We start from the raw sequence: 17,859 nt of genomic DNA, 5'->3' as shown, positions 1-17,859 counted from the left end.
GCAGCCGTCTACCAGGAAGTTTTAGATCACTTCATGCTTCCTGCTGCTGACCAACTTTATGGAGATGCAGATTTCATTTTCCAACAGGACTTGGCACCTGCACACAGTGCCAAAGCTACCAGTACCTGGTTTAAGGACCATGGTATCCCTGTTCTTAATTGGCCAGCAAACTCGCCTGACCTTAACCCTATAGAAAATCTATGGGGTATTGTGAAGAGGAAGATGCGATACGCCAGACCCAACAATGCAGAAGAGCTGAAGGCCACTATCAGAGCAACCTGGGCTCTCATAACACCTGAGCAGTGCCACAGACTGATCGACTCCATGTCACGCCGCATTGCTGCAGTAATTCAGGCAAAAGGAGCCCCAACTAAGTATTGAGTGCTGTACATGCTCATACTTTTCATGTTCATACTTTTCAGTTGGCCAACATTTCTAAAAATCCTTTTTTTGTATTGGTCTAAAGTAATATTTTAATTTTCGGAGATACTGAATTTGGGATTTTCATTAGTCGTCCGTTTTAATCATCACAATTAAATGAAATAAACATTTGAAATATATCCGTCTGTGTGTAATGAATGAATATAATATCCAAGTTTCACTTTTTGAATGGAATTACTGAAATAAATCAACTTTTTGATGATATTCTAATTATATGACCAGCACCTGTATATGTGTACACTGTAAACTGTCACAAGGTTTGGAAAACTGAAAGCCAAACCACAGATAGTCTGTGGAAACATTATCAGTTAAAAACTCAACGTCTAACTCTTAACTTTTTGCCGTTTAAACTATTTGAACTTTGTACATTGCAGACTCCAACAGAAACTTCTTCTGAGCTTTTGAGATTTAAATCTGCATTTTTCTGTGCAGCCCCACCTTAAAACAAATAGCATGGCATAGTTGTGACTTTCACCTTGAGGGTGGAGTGCTGTGATTCTGAACATTTTTGTTTACAGCCACACAAGCCTTCAGTTCAGTTAAGAAAAGTTGATCACTATCAGATTTAACTTATTCCAGCTTTCCCTGCTTTTAATGAATTCTATGCTTTCCACTGGGGTAATAATCCAAGGTGGCCACTTTAATCCATATGCATGTAAATATTTCAGAGGGCTAAAAACAGATAATATGAAGAACTTGATGGCCAAATTCAATTCAATTCAATTCAATTTTATTTATATAGCGCCAAATCACAACAACAGTTATCTCACAGGGCTTTTCATAACAACAAATGTTATTACTTCTTTATTATTCGTCTAGTAATAGGAACAACATCATGCAGCGCGTGCTCAACAAAGAGGAACTGTAGTCACAAGATGAAGCAAACAGGGATTGACTGATGCGAAATTCCAGGCATCCACAAATACTGCTGACACAATCTGGTGTGGCTCAGCACAGCTGCAGTGTGATGTGGTTTGTACAGTCAACCGTTTCAGCATTTCTAACTAGATTATTATGATTGAGTTGATTTTTAAAAAAATGTTTCTAACGAGGAATGTTTTCATTGCTCTGCTAGAAAAGTTGAAAGAAGCATCACGAAATAAGAGGCACAAAGTCATAGAGGCACCTTAAAACTGGTTATAATGCAACCAATTAAATTTACCTTTATTATTTTTAGGAATATACATTATTCTTATTTTAAGATGTTGACTGTATTGGCAATGAACAAGCAAGAAATCTCTAAATGTGTCTCTCTTGTAGTGTATGTTCAATGTTTATTATTGTTATTGTTGCACTTCTAACCAAATCCTTGTGTGGTTAGAAAAAGGTCACAGAACTCCACTGTCAATTCAGAGACACAACTGTGCTACACTACCTTTTATAAAATTTTATGACCCAACACCCTGAAAATATCATTCATCACCGTATCAGCAGGATAAATCCAACTTATCTGACTGCCCTTTCTTCATTACCAGAAATGAGGCTTCAGCTATCCAACGAAGGTTAAAATCAAGGGCAACTGGACTTGGTTGAAGATACTGGAAGACGTTTCGTCCCTCGAGGGACGAAACGTCTTCCAGTATCTTCAATAGGTTTAACTATGACCTGGATGACTGAGAATCTTCATAGACATCGAGGCTTCAGCTATTTTACAAATGACACAGAAAGAAAAGAAACACGTAACAGAATTACAAGTCTGGTCCATTTATTCATTCATGTTGTACAAAACTGTTATTTTATATATTTTGACCTACTCCTAACATCATGAACTACATAAACTGTTTTATATAGAGGAGCGGGACAATCTGATAATAAACAGACTACAATGACACTGCAGCCTGGTGGCACTGATGTTTCATTTGGGATCCCATTAGAAGTACTCAATAGGGTCGTGGTGGCTCTTGGATTGTTGCATGTCACTCAGCAAAATCTCTCCTCCATAACATGGGAGTTTTTCATAAACACGTAGGTGCACGTGATCATCTCCTCCCACGTGAACCTGCAAGGAAGTAAAAGTAAAGTTAAGGACCTGCATTCACAGAGTGTTTTGGCCAGTTGGAGGAAGCAGCTGTAAAACACAACACATATCTTCTTCTAGGTTAAGACGGCAAAACTTGTTAGCAGACTCTTAATTACACATCCAGCAGATACAGGGCAACATTAGCATTTATTTTGAGTCACCTGCAATTTTTATGACAACGTGCTAAAATAATCAGTATTCAATATCCACTCTCTTTTAGCTCCTTCTCTGGTCTCCACCAACTCTTGAGACTCAGACTCTAATTAAGGGTTGGGTGGCGACTCAAGAAATTTGTACGTTTTTGTTTTCTTTTCAAACTACTAAACCCATCTCCCACACCTAAACCTCTTTGACCTCATGCAACACCTTAAGCACCACAGTGCAGCTGGACGGTCCCCTCTGCATCAGTCTTCTCAGACACCCCATTCACACCTGGTAGGCTATTAAAATGTGATCGGCTGCTGTTGGTTGCATTGAATGGACTAAATGGAGTTTCTTATTTGTGTTTTAGGGCTGGATTTGTTAAGGCCAGAGGGCCAGGATCCACTAAAACATAATGGTTGTAAAATGTCAGCTTTTGCTTTTCATTTTCTCCAATAGCCTACTATGTAGGCTACATTTGGTGTGAATAGAATAAAAAATATGGTTATTTACTGTGAATAGAGGGACATGCATTTCCTTGCTTCCAGAAAATTTACAAGTGCCACTAAAGTCCTGAAAGATAGTACAGTCTACGCATAAGATAATCAAATCATCTGCCAGGACCTCGGGGCCACAGTAGACTACCTTATTGTGCCCTTTGCCTTGTAAACAATAATTACCTTAATGAAGTAGTTCCTCCCCGCCACTACCTGCGTCGAGTAGCTCTTGGCTGTGAAAACATCATAGGTCTTCCCTGCTTTCTGCTCCGCATGAAGCTTCACCTGAGGAACAACGAGGCGAAAGCAACATATAAAATGAAACACAGGCTCCGTTTGCTGTGTGTGAGTAATGTTTTGAGAGAAGAAAGTCATAGTGCAGGCCATAGCCTAATTTTACTTCTTTTTTTTTCTACTTACGATGTCGCAGATCTTCTGGATTTTTTCATCCGCCTCAGCTGGCGGGGAGGTCCCTCCACACATCATCGGCATTGTGACACGTTTTAGTGGAAAAATAAGCAGATCGCAAAAGTAAGCGATGAGTTTGTAACAGTGAGACGTTCAATTTGAGTCAGGGAGTCATTCCTCTGTGTTTGCGATCGTCATACGATTATACCATCGGCGAAGGGGGGGTGTTTTGAAAACGATGTCGCGAACCAAATTAAAACAAAAAACACAGTCTCTGAGTTGTAAATAGACTTATAGACTAATTACTTATGTCTAACGTACACCATTTAAAGTGTCGGAAATGAAGGTTTAAAACATTTAATTGTCCTGAACTAATTATTCCCCCCTCTTTACAGACAACATGGGTTAGTCCGAGGCGTGGCAGTGTGTGGATGTGTCAGCTGACTGTCGTGTTCATCAGTCTGCTGGGAAGTGACGGAAGAAAACAGTAAAAAAAAGCTTTACTGCACAAGGGTTTAAACCATCGTCCAGTTATGGTTTGTAAAATAAAACTTGCACACGTTCACTGAAGAAGTTTGTGAACGTGACTGATTAAGTTTTTAGGATGATGATAAGATTTCAAATCCACTTTCAAAACACACAACTTGAACAGGTTATAAATCACTCAATGGGCCATAGTAAATGATTGAGTATCCTAAAGCGCACTGCGGAGAGCAGTGATTGGTGGTTATGTAGGGACTGAACCCTTCTATAGAATTTGACCTCTAACCCCTTGTTTTGTTACCTCAGAATAGTACTGTACCCATCTATGGGTTTGAGCTTTTTTGCAGACTCAGACACAAACCCTTCTATGGTACCTAACAGATACCTAAACATATCCTATATAAGCTATGTTTGATGTACAGAGAGACAGAGTGGTCATCGGGCTGGGTCTCTCTCCAAGCTGCTGCAGAGCTTGTAATTGATGCTGAACTCTTTGATTTAATAAACTTTTATGATCAAGAACAGTGTCAAGTGGGTTTCTTCTCAACACATCATCTCAGTATTATTGTTCGGACACCACACAGCTCATTCATCTTTGTGGGGCCCTGTCTACTCCACACACACACGCACACACACACACACACACACACAGCTAAAGTGAAAACTACAAGACATAATGATTTTACGGCGAATTGCTGTTTAGGAACGTCAATAATGATAATTGATTTTCTGAAGTCTGCATTATGAATGTTTGGAGCCATCGGAGTTTTATTTGGCTAGACTAAGTAGAATGTCCTTCAGATTGGTCTGAAATTTGAAAGGTTTCCTTTCCTTTGGTTTTCTTGAACAAATTGCTCTTTGATATTTGGTGATTCTGACGTGTTTCTGACATGGTCAACAAGGTCTACGAGTAAAAGTTTTTTCAAGTTTGGTGTGCAATAACATGACTGGCTTGAATGTATCCCTGACTTCAGTCTTTTTTTAGTACAACTTGGATCACCATCATGTAGCTGAATGGGAGAAAATTATGATTAATAGCATGTGCACAGTCAGGGGGAGTCCTGTCCACTGATGAACACACATCCACTTCAGCTTCAAGCACACAGAAAGGCTGATGCCCTGACCAACCCAATGAGGGCATCTGCTGGACAAGTGTGAGAAATCCAGGCTCAGTAAGATATTCCTGTGGCCGACCAAATGCTGAACCAGGATCAGTGTAAAAATATAATTTAAAAATCTTCATTTCTATATTCAGCTGATCTATAGTTTTAAAACATTGTCTTTGGGCTTTTGTGTAGAATTTGTTCCTGCTGACGCCAATAAAGAATCTCAAGACAGACAGAAAATTTATTATTTTATTATAAGTTTTTACTAAAGTAAATTCTGCCGGGAGCAGAGATTGGTAATCTGGTTGAAAAGTGAAATTGAATCAAATTGCCTGCACTGATTTCCAACCTTTAGCCGACCAATGCCCACTCATGACTCCTCGTCACATCAATCAATCAATCGATCATCATTTGTATATCACTTTTCATACAACAGCCATGTAACACAAAGTGCTTCACACTATAAAAGTAAAGGCAATAATTCTATTCCCACCTAGTCGACACACACAGACACAGAGAGATTTAAGTTAATATGCAATACTCCTACATCTGTGGGTGGTTTACAAAGAACAAAGTCGAAGCAAGAGGCACTCCCTTAAGAAACTCCGCAGGAGAAAGGTTGACTTATTATCATCCATACTCTTAAAGTAATAGTGTATAAATAATGCCCTTATTCTAAAAGCACAGTTTTGGTTTGTGAATATGTTAAAGCAGAAACATGGGATTAGAATAACTCTGTAGATAAAATGATGTGTACATGAGGTCTGAGCAGCCTAAGGCTGGAAAGAGTTAAATCATTGAAATGTCTGTGGGATTCGTTTTAATGATAGACTGAATTAGAAAATTTACATGGACAAAACTGTACAAGCTGAGGCCTTCTGGGTGTTTTGTGAAGTTTGTCCAGCTGATAGAAGCTGAAATGCACAGATCCACTGAGATCGTGGACCAGCCTCTAACTGGCTTTAAGCTCTGAAACAAAACTCATGAAGACATGGCCAGCAAGTCTCAGGCTGCCATCAAATGAAAAGGCAAAGATTTCTTTCTAAATACTCAAAGTTTGAAGAGAATTCAACAGCTAACTCCTGCAAGCACTGACCTACAACATTGCTCTAATTAGCCTGATGTGTATTTCCATGAAGCAGGATGTGTGATTAAGGATTGCAGAAAAAGGTGAGCATAGCCTACTCCATATCCAGAATCCATAAAATGTCTGGTAAAGTTATCAAACCAACAATGCCAGTCCTGAATGATGATTGCACTGAGGCTGGAAAGGAAAAGCACATGATACTGTATTTAAGAATTTAGGATAAATAGATAAATAAATGTGTTAATTCAGAAATTACAAGAAGACCTTGGCTATAACTTTTCCAACCTGAGGATGGCAACAAATGCAGCGTTGAGTAGGACGTTTCTTAAGAAGAAGAGGAGGAACACCGGCCTGTGTGATTGAGATCAGCGGGGCAAGAGTTCACTTCACGGCTCACCTGTCTACACAATGCTGTCCTATGTGCTGTCACGAAGTTTCTGCCAGGCTGTCGCAGAAGTGAACCGCAGGTCTTACCCGACCTTAGGTTCAGCGTTTCGGGCTTTTACAACCTCGAGTCCACAATGCGGAGGAGCACCGGACAGCGGTAAAACATATTTGCTGGTCTCTGTCCAACAAAGAATCACCTTGTGTGCTTTCGGCCTGCGTCTGCATAGTGAATTTCAATCAGCTGTGTTTCACAATGGTATAGGTCTAGTGGTGAAATCTCGTTTTAAAAGCGCTATTTGTCTGCTTGCTACTGTAAAAATGTAATGTAGCCATAAACCTATTTATCGTTAATGACATTATTAGAGCCAGTAGTGGAAAATAAATTTACTCAAGTAATGCAGCCTACGAAGGTACAATTTTGAGGTAGCCTACTCATTTACTTGAGTATTTTTTTATGTTCTCAAACAATTCAGAGGCTAATTGATACCTACTGTTTACTCCTCCTACTTTGTGGATTGAGATTAACAATATAAAATATAATCAACAAATAAAGCATGATGTAGCCTGTTAAACAGTTTAAGATGAGACTTTATTGATCCTAAGTAGTTAGAATTAGCCCCACCTTTGCCAGCTGCAGCATTAGAGTGATGAGCACATTAATTCACAACCCATTTATCTAATCTACATTATTATGAGCCATTCTGCAGAACGAGTACTTTTACTTTTATGTATATATACATACATGTGTACTTTTACTTAGGTAACACTTTAAATGCCAGACCTTTACTTAAGTGAAATATCTGCTGGCTTGCTGCCAGCATTGTCAAACTGATTGTCCCACAACATGTGATTGTTTGAAACGGAGAGTTTGGTTGACTCCGGCATTTTTGTTTCAAATGGACAACAATTGTCTGTCAGTAGGGAAAGCTCTAGTTTACCCTCACAGCTGCAGCAACACTGACACGCTAAAGTAACACAGGTTACTATTGAAACCATGGATGGTGAGTTTATAAGTTTTAACAGGCTTCAGTGGGGGGGAAAGGGTCCAGTTTCACAAAGGGTGAATTTAACCTTCATACTAAAGGGTTTGTAATCTTTTATGTTTCAGCTTCAGTGGTGACCTACTCACAGCTGAAGACCATGCTGTCCAACCGTGACATTCAGCTATTTGATGTGAGAAATCCTGATGAATACCAGGCCGGACGCATCCCAGATGCTGTGAACATCCCACGTAAGTGTTAAATACATGTACAAAGTGGGGATGAGCTTCCTGTGGGTTCTTACTTTCATATTGTTTGTGTGTCTATATCAGTGGACAACCTGGAGGAGTCTCTGAAGCTGTCCCCGGTGCATTTTCAGCAGAAATTTAAAGTGAAGGCTCCTAGGAAAGATGACGACAATATTGTGTTTCACTGCAAAAGTGGCTACAGGAGCTCCAAAGCCCTGGACATCGCCTGCCAGCTGGGATTTAACAGGTAAAACAACAGGAGCGCCTTACACACATGAAACATATCAATCCGGTAGCCCAGCTATTGCACAACCCATTAAAGGTCACGGTCAGCTTTCAAAGTGGGAAGACAGCAAATAAATACATTTCTGAATATAATTCCAGACCAACTGCATCAAATATTAATGAAATCAGGTACTGTGGACACTGCTAAAATACATAATGAGCTGTATGGAGCTATCCAGCACTATTTTTCTGTGTTATTTAATTATTAATCCGTGCTGAGACTAGAGTATACTGTTCTCGCATGCTGCTTTGTTTTGTTGAACGCTGGATGACCTTTTAGAAGAAAGACAAACAGCAGCAATAAGGTCTTGTCTTTATGCTCCTTCTTCTCAGGGCGAGGCATTACAAAGGAGGATACAGTGAATGGGCAGAACAAGAAGGAAAATGAATGAATCCGGGCTGAGCTCTGCACTCTGATTCCATATCTTTATTAAAAATATAGCTAATACAACACTGAATGTAAATGAGAAATGACACATTTATTACTGTTGAGCAACACTTTTATATCATGTTGACTGTTAAATAAGTTACAATTTGAATTCACACTGACTGTTCCTCACTGATGTATTCATATTAATTATTACTTTATAGGCAATAACTTGCCATGCTTTCACTACTGAGTCAACACTGCCATTAAGGTTTTGCACATGCAGTGTATCCTTTTTATTCTGTGAGAAGACATATGATTCATGACAAATTGATTAATGCTTTTTAATAAAATACCGGTATTCAGAAATTTTAACATGTCTCTGTACATCTTTGTAGGCCTGAACTTTGTCCCAATTCTGAACTACACGCCATTTTGGAGGGGTGGGGAGGGGTCAGCTCTAGTCTAGTTCACTGATTTGACAAAGCAAAACAGAATAGTGAAAAATAGAGAGTGAGAAATTACTTTTGATGAGCTGTAGGGCTGGACAATAAAACAATTATCTCAGAAATTTTTTTTCAACAACAACAAATGTTCAATAAATATTCAATAAATGTATGTATTCACTCGAATCAGACACAAAGGACTTAATTTTTTATCAAGATGTTTTGTTAAAGGAAAAAGGACTGAAAAAAGCCTTTAATTTTACTCATGCATATTTGTTAAAAAATATTTTATCACAATTGTTTTGAATGTTCTACCTCAGATTTGTGAAGTGATCCACTGTTTGGCATCAAGTGTTGACCATAACCATAATTAACCATCATTTATCAAGTGCCATTTTGGTCTCAAGTGCTGAGAATTCATGAAATTTACTCCTACTTTAAAATTTAAGAATAAAAGCAAGTTATCAATTTTTTTAAAGCTAAGAATCACTCTTACTCTCCCAGTTATTTAAGACAGCTCGAGGTCTCTCAAGTGGTTAGAAGTTGCCCATAGAGGCTTGTGATGTGTCAAAACCTGGCTCAAGGGTCATAACAAAAGAGGGAACGAGGCAGCATAAATGATCAAAAGTGATTTATTTAACAAGAGAGTGAACTAAACATAACTATTTAAATGTGCAAGGTGTGTCTCTGTAACATAAATAACTCAAAACAAGATGTGGCAGTTGGGGTGGTCAGGCCGTGGTTTACAGAAGAGAAGGCAGAAGAGAAAGTAGTTTGCCCAAGTGGAGCTTTATCTCCCCTGGCTCACAGGTCCAAGGTGCCCCGATCAGCAATCACCTCAACAAAACAAAGATGGTTAACAGTGGTGAGGTATCACTCCCACAGAGTGATACCTCACCACCATAAAGTCGGTGGCCCAGAGGAGCTGCTGGCAAAACAAACCATAACTAACATAACCTAACATAATCCAGATCATTAAATGTTACAAAATTGGCAAAATATATACACACAGCAGAAATGTGCAGTTGACCTTCAACTTGTGCTTGGACTACCACTTCCCCCCCAATTCCATCTTCAGCAAACCCCGGTACCTGGGAAGCAAATTAAGAAAACAGGCATAGGAGAAAAAACAGGTCAATATCTTAGAGCAGAGGGGCACGTGACAACGCGTCTGCTATTACGTTATCCACTCCTTTAATATGTGTAATCTCTAATGTGTAGGTTTGCAAACACAGCGACCACCTCATGAGCCTCTGATTTCGACATTTAAGTGACTGTAAAAACGTCAGCGGATTGTGATCTGTGTGCACAACAAGTTCCCCCCTCCAATGGACACCTCGAAATGCTGCAAAGCCCAAACAAGTGCCAGCGCTTCTTTCTCTATCACTGAATAATTCATTCAGAATTTTTTAGAAAAGAAGCTAACTGGTCTCGCCATTCCCCGACTGTCCTCCTGCAACAAAACAGCACCTGCACCAACCTGACTTGCATCTACTTAGAGCATGAATGTTTTATCAAACTGTGGCGCTATCAACACAGGAGACAAACACAACAGAAACTTGATGTTCTCAAAGGCTTGCTGACACTCATTAGACCACACAAACTTTGCCTTAGCTTCCAACAACTCAGAGGAAAAACAACTGTAGAGAAGTTTGTACAGAAACTCCTATAGTATCCGACTAGACCCAAAAACCGTTGCAACTTTAGTTGTAGGCACAGGAAAATGTTCTACTGACCTAACTTTGGCCTGGACTGGAGCTACACAGCCCTGCCCCACTACACGTCCCAAATACGTAACTGTTGCCCTCGCAAACTCACATTTGGCCAAATTTATAGTCAGATGTGCCTCAGACAACCTGTCAAACAAAGCTCGAATGCATTTAAGATGAGCGTGCCATGTGTCACTATAAATAACCAGATCATCTAGGTAAACAGAACAACCTTCCAGACCTGACCACACGATTCATCAGTCATTGGAATGTCCTTGTAGCTTTCCTCAAATCAAAAGGCATGACTCTATAAGAGAGTCCAGATGGGGTAACAAATGCTGACACCTCCTGAGCACGTGCAGACAACGGAACCTGCCAATATCCCTTAAGCAAGTCTTGCTAACAAATTTGGCAGAACCAACCTGATCTATACAGTCGTCCATACGCGGAAGTGGAAAGGAATCTGGTTTAGTGACTGAGTTTACCTTTCTGAAGACTGTATAAAATATAGTCGATTTATCAGCCTTCAGGACCAAAATACACGGAGAGGACCAACTACAAGATGAAGGGACAGCAATATTATTTTCCATCGTGTAAGCAACTTCAGAGTCCAGATGTTTCTCCGGAGACATGCGGTAAAAAGCGATGTTTAATTGGTTGTGCATCTCCGACATCAACATCATGTTCGATCCAATTTGTGCATGTAGGAACATCGCCAAACAGACATGGATATTTCTGTATCAGATCAGACAACTCACCATGCTTAGACTCAGTCAAATGCAACAACAGACTATCAAGGTTTCAAAGTGTCTCAGAATTTTTTTTGACAACCATACAACAAACTGTCATCTGGTTCTGGCACTCCATCTGCCTCCTGTGATTCTGAAACCGAACTCACAAGCAGGACAGGATGCACCTTGTCTCACTGTCTGCCTTACCTCAGCCTCACGTTTATAATATGTCTTGAGAAGGTTGACATGACATAACTGTGTTGAATTTTTCCCGTCCTGGTGTTGCAATTATGTAATTCTGGTCAGACCTCCTCTCAACAACTCTATAGGGACCAGCATATTTAGCCTGAAACGGCGAGCTCGCAACAGGCATCAGGGCAAGCACTTCATCTCCCGGACTAAACTCTTGATGTCCCGCACGCCGATCATAGATATTTTTCATCTTACTCTGTGACACCTGCAATTTCTCCCTCGCCATTTCACCTGCTACAAACAGATGATAAAGCCTTTGACAAAATCAACCAAATTTCTAGGTGGTTCCACCTCCACCAGGCCATCCTTTAAAACAGCCAAGGGTCCACGCACTTTGTGTCCAAAAACCAAGTCATCAGGACTAAAACCCATACTTCTCTGTACAGCTTCTCTTGCAGCCAACATAAGCCAAGGAAGACCCTCCTCCCAGTCTCTATCCAACTCCACATAGTATGCACGCAGGAGAGATCTTTCCAATGCCCCCTGACTGTGCATGATAGGCTGATGACTGGTTATGACGGACACGCAACAACTTCAAGACTTGACCAAACATGTGTGAAGAGAAATTAGACCCCTGATCACTCTGGATGACCTTCGGAATGCCAAAGACCGAAATAAACTGACTTAGAGCTTTCACTACTGCTTTAGTGGTAATTGCCCTCAACGGATACGCAGCAGGATACCGAGTATTTTGACACATCACAGTTTGTGACGCAGATAACGGAAAGTCAGACAGTGATGGAGCCATAAAATCAACTTCACTCCCATCAGATTTCCCCTCAGATTCAGCTTTACTCATATCTCGTGTACTGACACAGGCTGAGAAAACTCCAGGTAAGTTAGCGGCGAGATGGTCAACAGACTTAACTGGACAAGATGTAACAACTGGCAAGGGAGGAGAATCTGCCCAAACACGGCTACCAGCCAGCCCATTACCCAAAATGAAATGAATCCCCTCAATGGGCAACGCTGGACACACACCTACAGCTGCCGCTCCCTTTACCAGCTCACAGCCCAGGACCAACTTATGTAACGTATGGGCAAAACATTTAAACCCATTCCACAGCTTAGTATACAGTTACCCATATCCGTTTCTTCTGACAGCGGCAACACAGATCGCACAATATCAGAGTCAAAGGCCCCTGTGTCCCTCAGAATTTTTACTGGAACCTTAGCCTCACTTCCTACCAGTGACACAAACCCATCTCTAATAAAAGGAGCATAAGTTGCCAAGACATCTGGTTCAAGCTCTGTTGTAAGCAACTCAGATACACAGTCTGTAACAACCAGCGCAGCTGCTGCCACAGGCTTAACCTTTGATATTACAGGTTTGTTTCTAAAATGCAGAAGTGGACAATCAGCCTTCCAGTGACCCTTCCATGACAGTAGTTACAGTTAGTGTTGTCAACATTACCTCACGATACTGCTTTTGACTTTGGTGCATCAGCTCTCTAAGAACACTCATGCGTTGTAGCACACTCTCTAAAACTCCGTTTATGAAGCAACAAGTACTCATCTGCTGACGCAGCCGCATCTGCCGCCGTGACACACTTTCTCTCACTAACACACGCTGCAATGTGGCCAGGAAGCATGTTTTTGATGCATCAAGAGCAGAGGGGCACATGACAACGCATCAATGCACAATCTGCATCAGGCCAAACTCTAGCCTTAGCAACACGCTCAAATAATACATAAAAGTATCAGGGTTCTTCTTGTTAAACTGTGGCAGTAGTCTTAAACTATTAATATCAAAGGAACGCACAGCTCCAGACAACTGCCTGCTTTGATCTCCACTTAACCCCTTACTGTCATTTGCCAAAGTTAAGCGGTGCCCTTCCAGATCTGATTTGGCCTGCTCTGCTTCTTGCCGAATCCTCTCCACCTCAATCTGCTTTTTAATTTGCAACTCATGTTTAAATTTGTCATGCTCAAGCTGAATCAACAACAGTTCCTTTTGTTGTTCAAACATTAAGCCCTGAGTCTGAATAAGTGCACCAGCGGAAACACACCTTTCTCTCTCAACTCCGACTTCAAAGCCACCTTTATGTTCTCTTTAAGGCATTTGTCACCTATCACTACCGAGAAGTGCGCCGCAATCTTTAGTAGCTGCTCCTTAGCACAACGCTCCAATGCCTCTTCAGACATAGCTGCAATAAACACATTACAATCTGCCATTACAATAAACTACACTGGCACATCAAAACCACAGCAACAGACCCAGCAAGGTAGTGCAGCTTCCTCATGCGCATTAAGAGGACTAAACCTCACCTGGTATGGAGTTTCCCCGCCATCTAGATCAACCCAGCTAACTAACTCATCCCTAGTCTTCATGCAGCTACTTGTGGTGGGTATTTATGCACTAATGACCGCTGGCTTGGAAAAGCAATTAGGACACTAGCAACCCTCCCAAAACCACGTACATGCTCCCAAGCTAAAAGTTTCACCCACATTCGCCACAACACTACCAAGGATCAGCTCAACAAGCCCAAAAGTGGACCGTCGCTACAGCCTACAAGAGAAAACTCCAACCACTTCTATTAGCAATACGCACACAAGGAGCCACAACACCTGGATAACCTGTTGACTGCAGCAACAACAACTAATTTGTAAAAGAACAAGACACATACAAATTTATTTCAAATGCCAGTAAACAAGACTTCACTTACCCGCCAACCTACTGTATATCACCACAGCGCTACCCCAAATGAACAAAACAAGCGAACAAACAATTACCAAAGTAAGACAAGCTTCTTACCATTCCAACGGGCTGCCACACTCCCAACAAACTGGACCACAATACATAGGCCTACATATCACACACATTTGATTGTTTGTTGTTACCTTACCAAGATGAATGAGCTCACATTTTCTCAAGCCAAAACATTTCTACAACAATACTATGACTGCACTGATCCCCTATCTTATCAAATTGCCCAAATACTAAGACCGTCGAGAGCCCCCCTTTTGTCACAACCTGGCTCAAGGGTCATTACAAAAGAGGGAACGAGGCAGCATAAATGATCAAAAGTGATTTATTTAACAAAAGAGTGAACTTAGGGATGGGACGCTCGATACTGACGTGTCGACGCTGTGTTGAGATACTGAAACACAGACGTTTCGATACACTGCTTCAAAGCGTGGTTCAAAACGTCAATGTCACGTGACGAAAGTGAAGCAAGGCTTTGGTGCGTTTCACCCCTGTTTCGACAGGTGGCCTGCTGCTTCTACGCTTGATTCACAGTGTCTGGAACAAACCACACATCAGCCTCTAACTCGTTTGACAGATTTGTTCCAAGGACACACAATCCTTTGATTTATTGGAGCGACCTGCTGTAGTATGTCCGCACCTGTAGGCCAAAACATACTTTTTGCCAGCAACAAATGTTCCATGTCACCAAACTTTTCCAAGGCTGGGGATGTCAATTTTGAAAAGAAAAACGACTCAGCCACAGCTGAATATTTCTGAATAAAATTCTTGACATATAACAAATGTGAGACATTTTTCATTTATCATTCTTGAAACAACTTCAACTTTACTCAGTTACAGATTTTTAATCCATTACACCTCATCACTGCCACCACTCATTATTATTATTACACTAGGGCCTATAACTTTCCTGCTAATTATCATTACACATCTGTTAATAACCTACTGTGAAATACTGTAGATATCCACATTTATTACTATATTCTTAGATTTGTATACTTTATTATATTCTCTACTCACTATAAATTCACTCAAAACTTTATTTCTATTCCGTTTAGGCCTTGCGAGTATCTGCAACAAAGAATTCACTCTCGTAGGTCAATAAAGTATGTTGATTGTGAAAATGGATAAGGTAGTGGTGTGTGTCCCTGAACAAGACACTTAACCCCTAGTTGCTCTCAAGGTGTGCCCTGACACAGCAATTGTGATTTGCTTTTGAGAAAAGCCTCAGCCCATCACTACTAAACATAACTATTTAAATGCGCAAGGTGTGTCTCTGTAACATAAATAACTCAAAACAAGTTGTGGCAGTCAGGGTCATCAGGCCATCGTTTACATCTGGATTGCAGAGAAGGCAGAAGAGAAAGTAGTTTGCTCAAGTGGAGCTTTATCTCGCCTGGCTCACAGGTCCAAGGTGCACCCGATCAGCAATTACCTCAACAAAACAAAGATGGTTAACAGTGGTGAGGTATCACTCCCACAGAGTGATGCCTCACCGGATCACACAGGGGCCGTCACACATGCGCAAACATTTCAGGAGAGGAAAAATGTTTCTGAATTACTTGACGACGCACAGTCAATTATACAGTATTGTTTAGACAGACCAGGCACCATCTTTGTCAGCAAGTTGGTGAGGGACGTCATCTCACCACTGACGTTACGCAGCTGTGGATTACCGGTGGGCACTATGAATTGGTCCAGCAGGGCTGATTGCTGCCTCCTGATTGGTTGCCTGGATGACAGCAGCCATCTTAAGCCCCATCTGACAAGAACTCTGCCCTCCTTCTGTGCAAGAAATTATCAATGCAAACATTCCATGAGATCTCAAAGTGTTGATAGTAGAGAAATATGGTGTGGAGACTTTAATGCTCACAATACTCTGTGAGGAAGTGACCATACAGACACTAATGGAGAAGTAGTTGAAGAACTAATCGAGGAGAGATCACTTTCTTGGCTTAATGATGGAAGAGGTACCAGGGTTAATGTTACAATGTTCCTTGTATAGATCTTACTTTAGTGTCGGTAAATATGAGTAATTTATGTGAATGGAATGTAAAGAATGATACCAACATAGGGAGTGATCAACTGTGATATCTATGTTCAGGAAGGTTATGTAATAGAGAGATGGTGTTTTCATAAAGCTAACTGGGAAAAATTCAGAGAACTTTGTACTTAGAAATCTGAAAGAATGTCGATGGAGGGTGATGTAAATAGCTGCGCAGTAGCAGTGACTTCCGTGATTATTAGTGCTGCAACAACCTGCATCCATAAGAGCACAGTGAATGAGAAAAAGAAAATAGTTCCATGGTGGAACGATGAATGTAAAAATGCTATAAAAGACAGAAATCATGCATTCGGAATCTTAAGAAAGCATTTGAGCCAAGATAACCTGGTTGACTATCAAAGAAAGAGGGCTATGGCACAGAAAATAATTAAGTCATCCAAGAAGAATGCATGGAGGCAATTCTGCTCCTCCATTGGTAGAGAAGTTAAATTGGGTGACATTTGGGCAATGATCAAAAAGATGAGTGGGAAAAGAAAAATCAGTTAAAATCCCAGTGCTGATAGATGGAGAACACCTGGCAATAACAAATAAGGAGAAAGTTGAGCTACTAGGTAAGAGGTTTGCAAGTGTACATAGTGGGAGCCATTTAGATGAAATACATAAACAACGGAAAAAGGATATTTTAAGAACAAATAGTGGTGTAACTTAGAAAAAAGATAGTGATGAATCGGCACTTGACATGGACTTTTCATTACATGAGTTAAAACTGGTCCTAGAGGCAAGTGGATATACAGCTCCAGGACAAGATCAACTATGCTATGCTATGTTTAGAGAATTACCAAAAGAAGTCTTCGAAATTATACTAAAACTGTTCAATAAGATATGGAGAGAAGGTGCAATGCCTGATAGTTAGAAAAGTGCTCTGATACTACCTTTTGGTAAACCTGGTAAAGACACAACTAATGCAGGAAGCTACAGACCTATAGCCTTAACATCGCACTTGTGTAAATAGATGGAAAAGATAATTGTCTGTAGATTGTCATATTATTTAGAGCAAAGAGGACTGCTAAACAAATGCCAAAGTGGACTTCGTAAAGGAAGATCTACGGTAGACGCTTTAGTTAAAGTTAGCAATGAGGCAGAAAAGGCGGTTAGTATGAAAGAGGTCATAGTATATTTTGATATTGAGAAAGCTTATGATTCAATGTGGAGAGAAGGACTACTGATAAAAATGCATGAAATGGGTATTGGCAGAAGACTGGGTTTTAGACTTCCTGTCCAACCAAACTTTCAGTGTTAAAGTTGGAGATGCTGTGTCGGAGGATTTTGAAATTGAAAATGGTGTTCCTCAAGGGAGCGCTATAAGCCCTATTTTGTTTAACATCATGATAAATGACATTTTTGTAAATGTTGATAGAGATATTGGGTCATCACTTTATGCAGATGATGGGGCTATATGGAAAAGAGGGAAAAACATTAGACATGTGACTAATAGTATACAGAGTGCTATATTAAAAGTTGAAAGATGGTCATATGATTGGGGATTTAAGATGTCAGTC

At 40.5% G+C, this 17,859-nt stretch overlaps 2 protein-coding genes across 4 annotated transcripts; one reads left to right on the top strand and one right to left on the bottom strand.

Annotated features, from left to right (window-relative positions):
• Positions 1-2,129: 2,129 nt before the first annotated feature.
• Positions 2,130-3,690, bottom strand: LOC123982570 (cystatin-B-like). The gene is made up of 3 exons (XM_046068181.1): positions 3,520-3,690; positions 3,283-3,384; positions 2,130-2,440 (listed from the first exon to the last, which is right to left on the bottom strand). Exons 1-3 carry the CDS (start codon positions 3,589-3,591, stop codon positions 2,312-2,314), a joined length of 303 nt encoding a protein of 100 aa, XP_045924137.1. The 5' UTR covers positions 3,592-3,690; the 3' UTR covers positions 2,130-2,311.
• Positions 3,691-6,075: 2,385 nt separating this feature from the next.
• On the top strand, positions 6,076-8,819 carry si:ch211-161h7.8 (thiosulfate sulfurtransferase/rhodanese-like domain-containing protein 3). 3 transcript variants are annotated; one of them, XM_046068124.1, is made up of 4 exons: positions 6,076-6,266; positions 7,679-7,801; positions 7,883-8,045; positions 8,417-8,819. In XM_046068124.1, exons 2-4 carry the CDS (start codon positions 7,711-7,713, stop codon positions 8,469-8,471), a joined length of 309 nt encoding a protein of 102 aa, XP_045924080.1. In that variant the 5' UTR covers positions 6,076-6,266; positions 7,679-7,710; the 3' UTR covers positions 8,472-8,819. The 3 variants fall into 3 exon arrangements, with proteins under 3 accessions (XP_045924080.1, XP_045924063.1, XP_045924072.1); XM_046068107.1 differs by lacking the exon at positions 6,076-6,266 and adding an exon at positions 6,376-6,727; XM_046068116.1 differs by lacking the exon at positions 6,076-6,266 and adding an exon at positions 7,350-7,571.
• Positions 8,820-17,859: the final 9,040 nt, after the last annotated feature.

Source organism: Micropterus dolomieu, linkage group LG01 (genome assembly GCF_021292245.1).
Source record: "Micropterus dolomieu isolate WLL.071019.BEF.003 ecotype Adirondacks linkage group LG01, ASM2129224v1, whole genome shotgun sequence".
Taxonomy (NCBI): domain Eukaryota; kingdom Metazoa; phylum Chordata; class Actinopteri; order Centrarchiformes; family Centrarchidae; genus Micropterus; species Micropterus dolomieu.
Note: the sequence above shows the minus strand (reverse complement) of the source record. Positions and strands in the feature narration are given on the sequence as shown.

What these genes read in the sequence shown, in the direction of transcription:
- LOC123982570 (XM_046068181.1), bottom strand. Translation starts at nt 3,591, where the DNA reads ATGCCGATGATGTGTGGAGGGACCTCCCCGCCAGCTGAGGCGGATGAA. An exon ending in TCCAGAAGATCTGCGACATC is followed by an intron (nt 3,385 to 3,519) that starts GTAAGTAGAAAA and finishes GTTGTTCCTCAG; the next exon opens with GTGAAGCTTCATGCGGAGCA. An exon ending in GGAGGAACTACTTCATTAAG is followed by an intron (nt 2,441 to 3,282) that starts GTAATTATTGTT and finishes ACTTCCTTGCAG; the next exon opens with GTTCACGTGGGAGGAGATGA.
- si:ch211-161h7.8 (XM_046068107.1), top strand. Translation starts at nt 6,592, where the DNA reads ATGCTGTCCTATGTGCTGTCACGAAGTTTCTGCCAGGCTGTCGCAGAA. An exon ending in CGGAGGAGCACCGGACAGCG is followed by an intron (nt 6,728 to 7,678) that starts GTAAAACATATT and finishes TTTATGTTTCAG; the next exon opens with CTTCAGTGGTGACCTACTCA. An exon ending in AGATGCTGTGAACATCCCAC is followed by an intron (nt 7,802 to 7,882) that starts GTAAGTGTTAAA and finishes TGTCTATATCAG; the next exon opens with TGGACAACCTGGAGGAGTCT.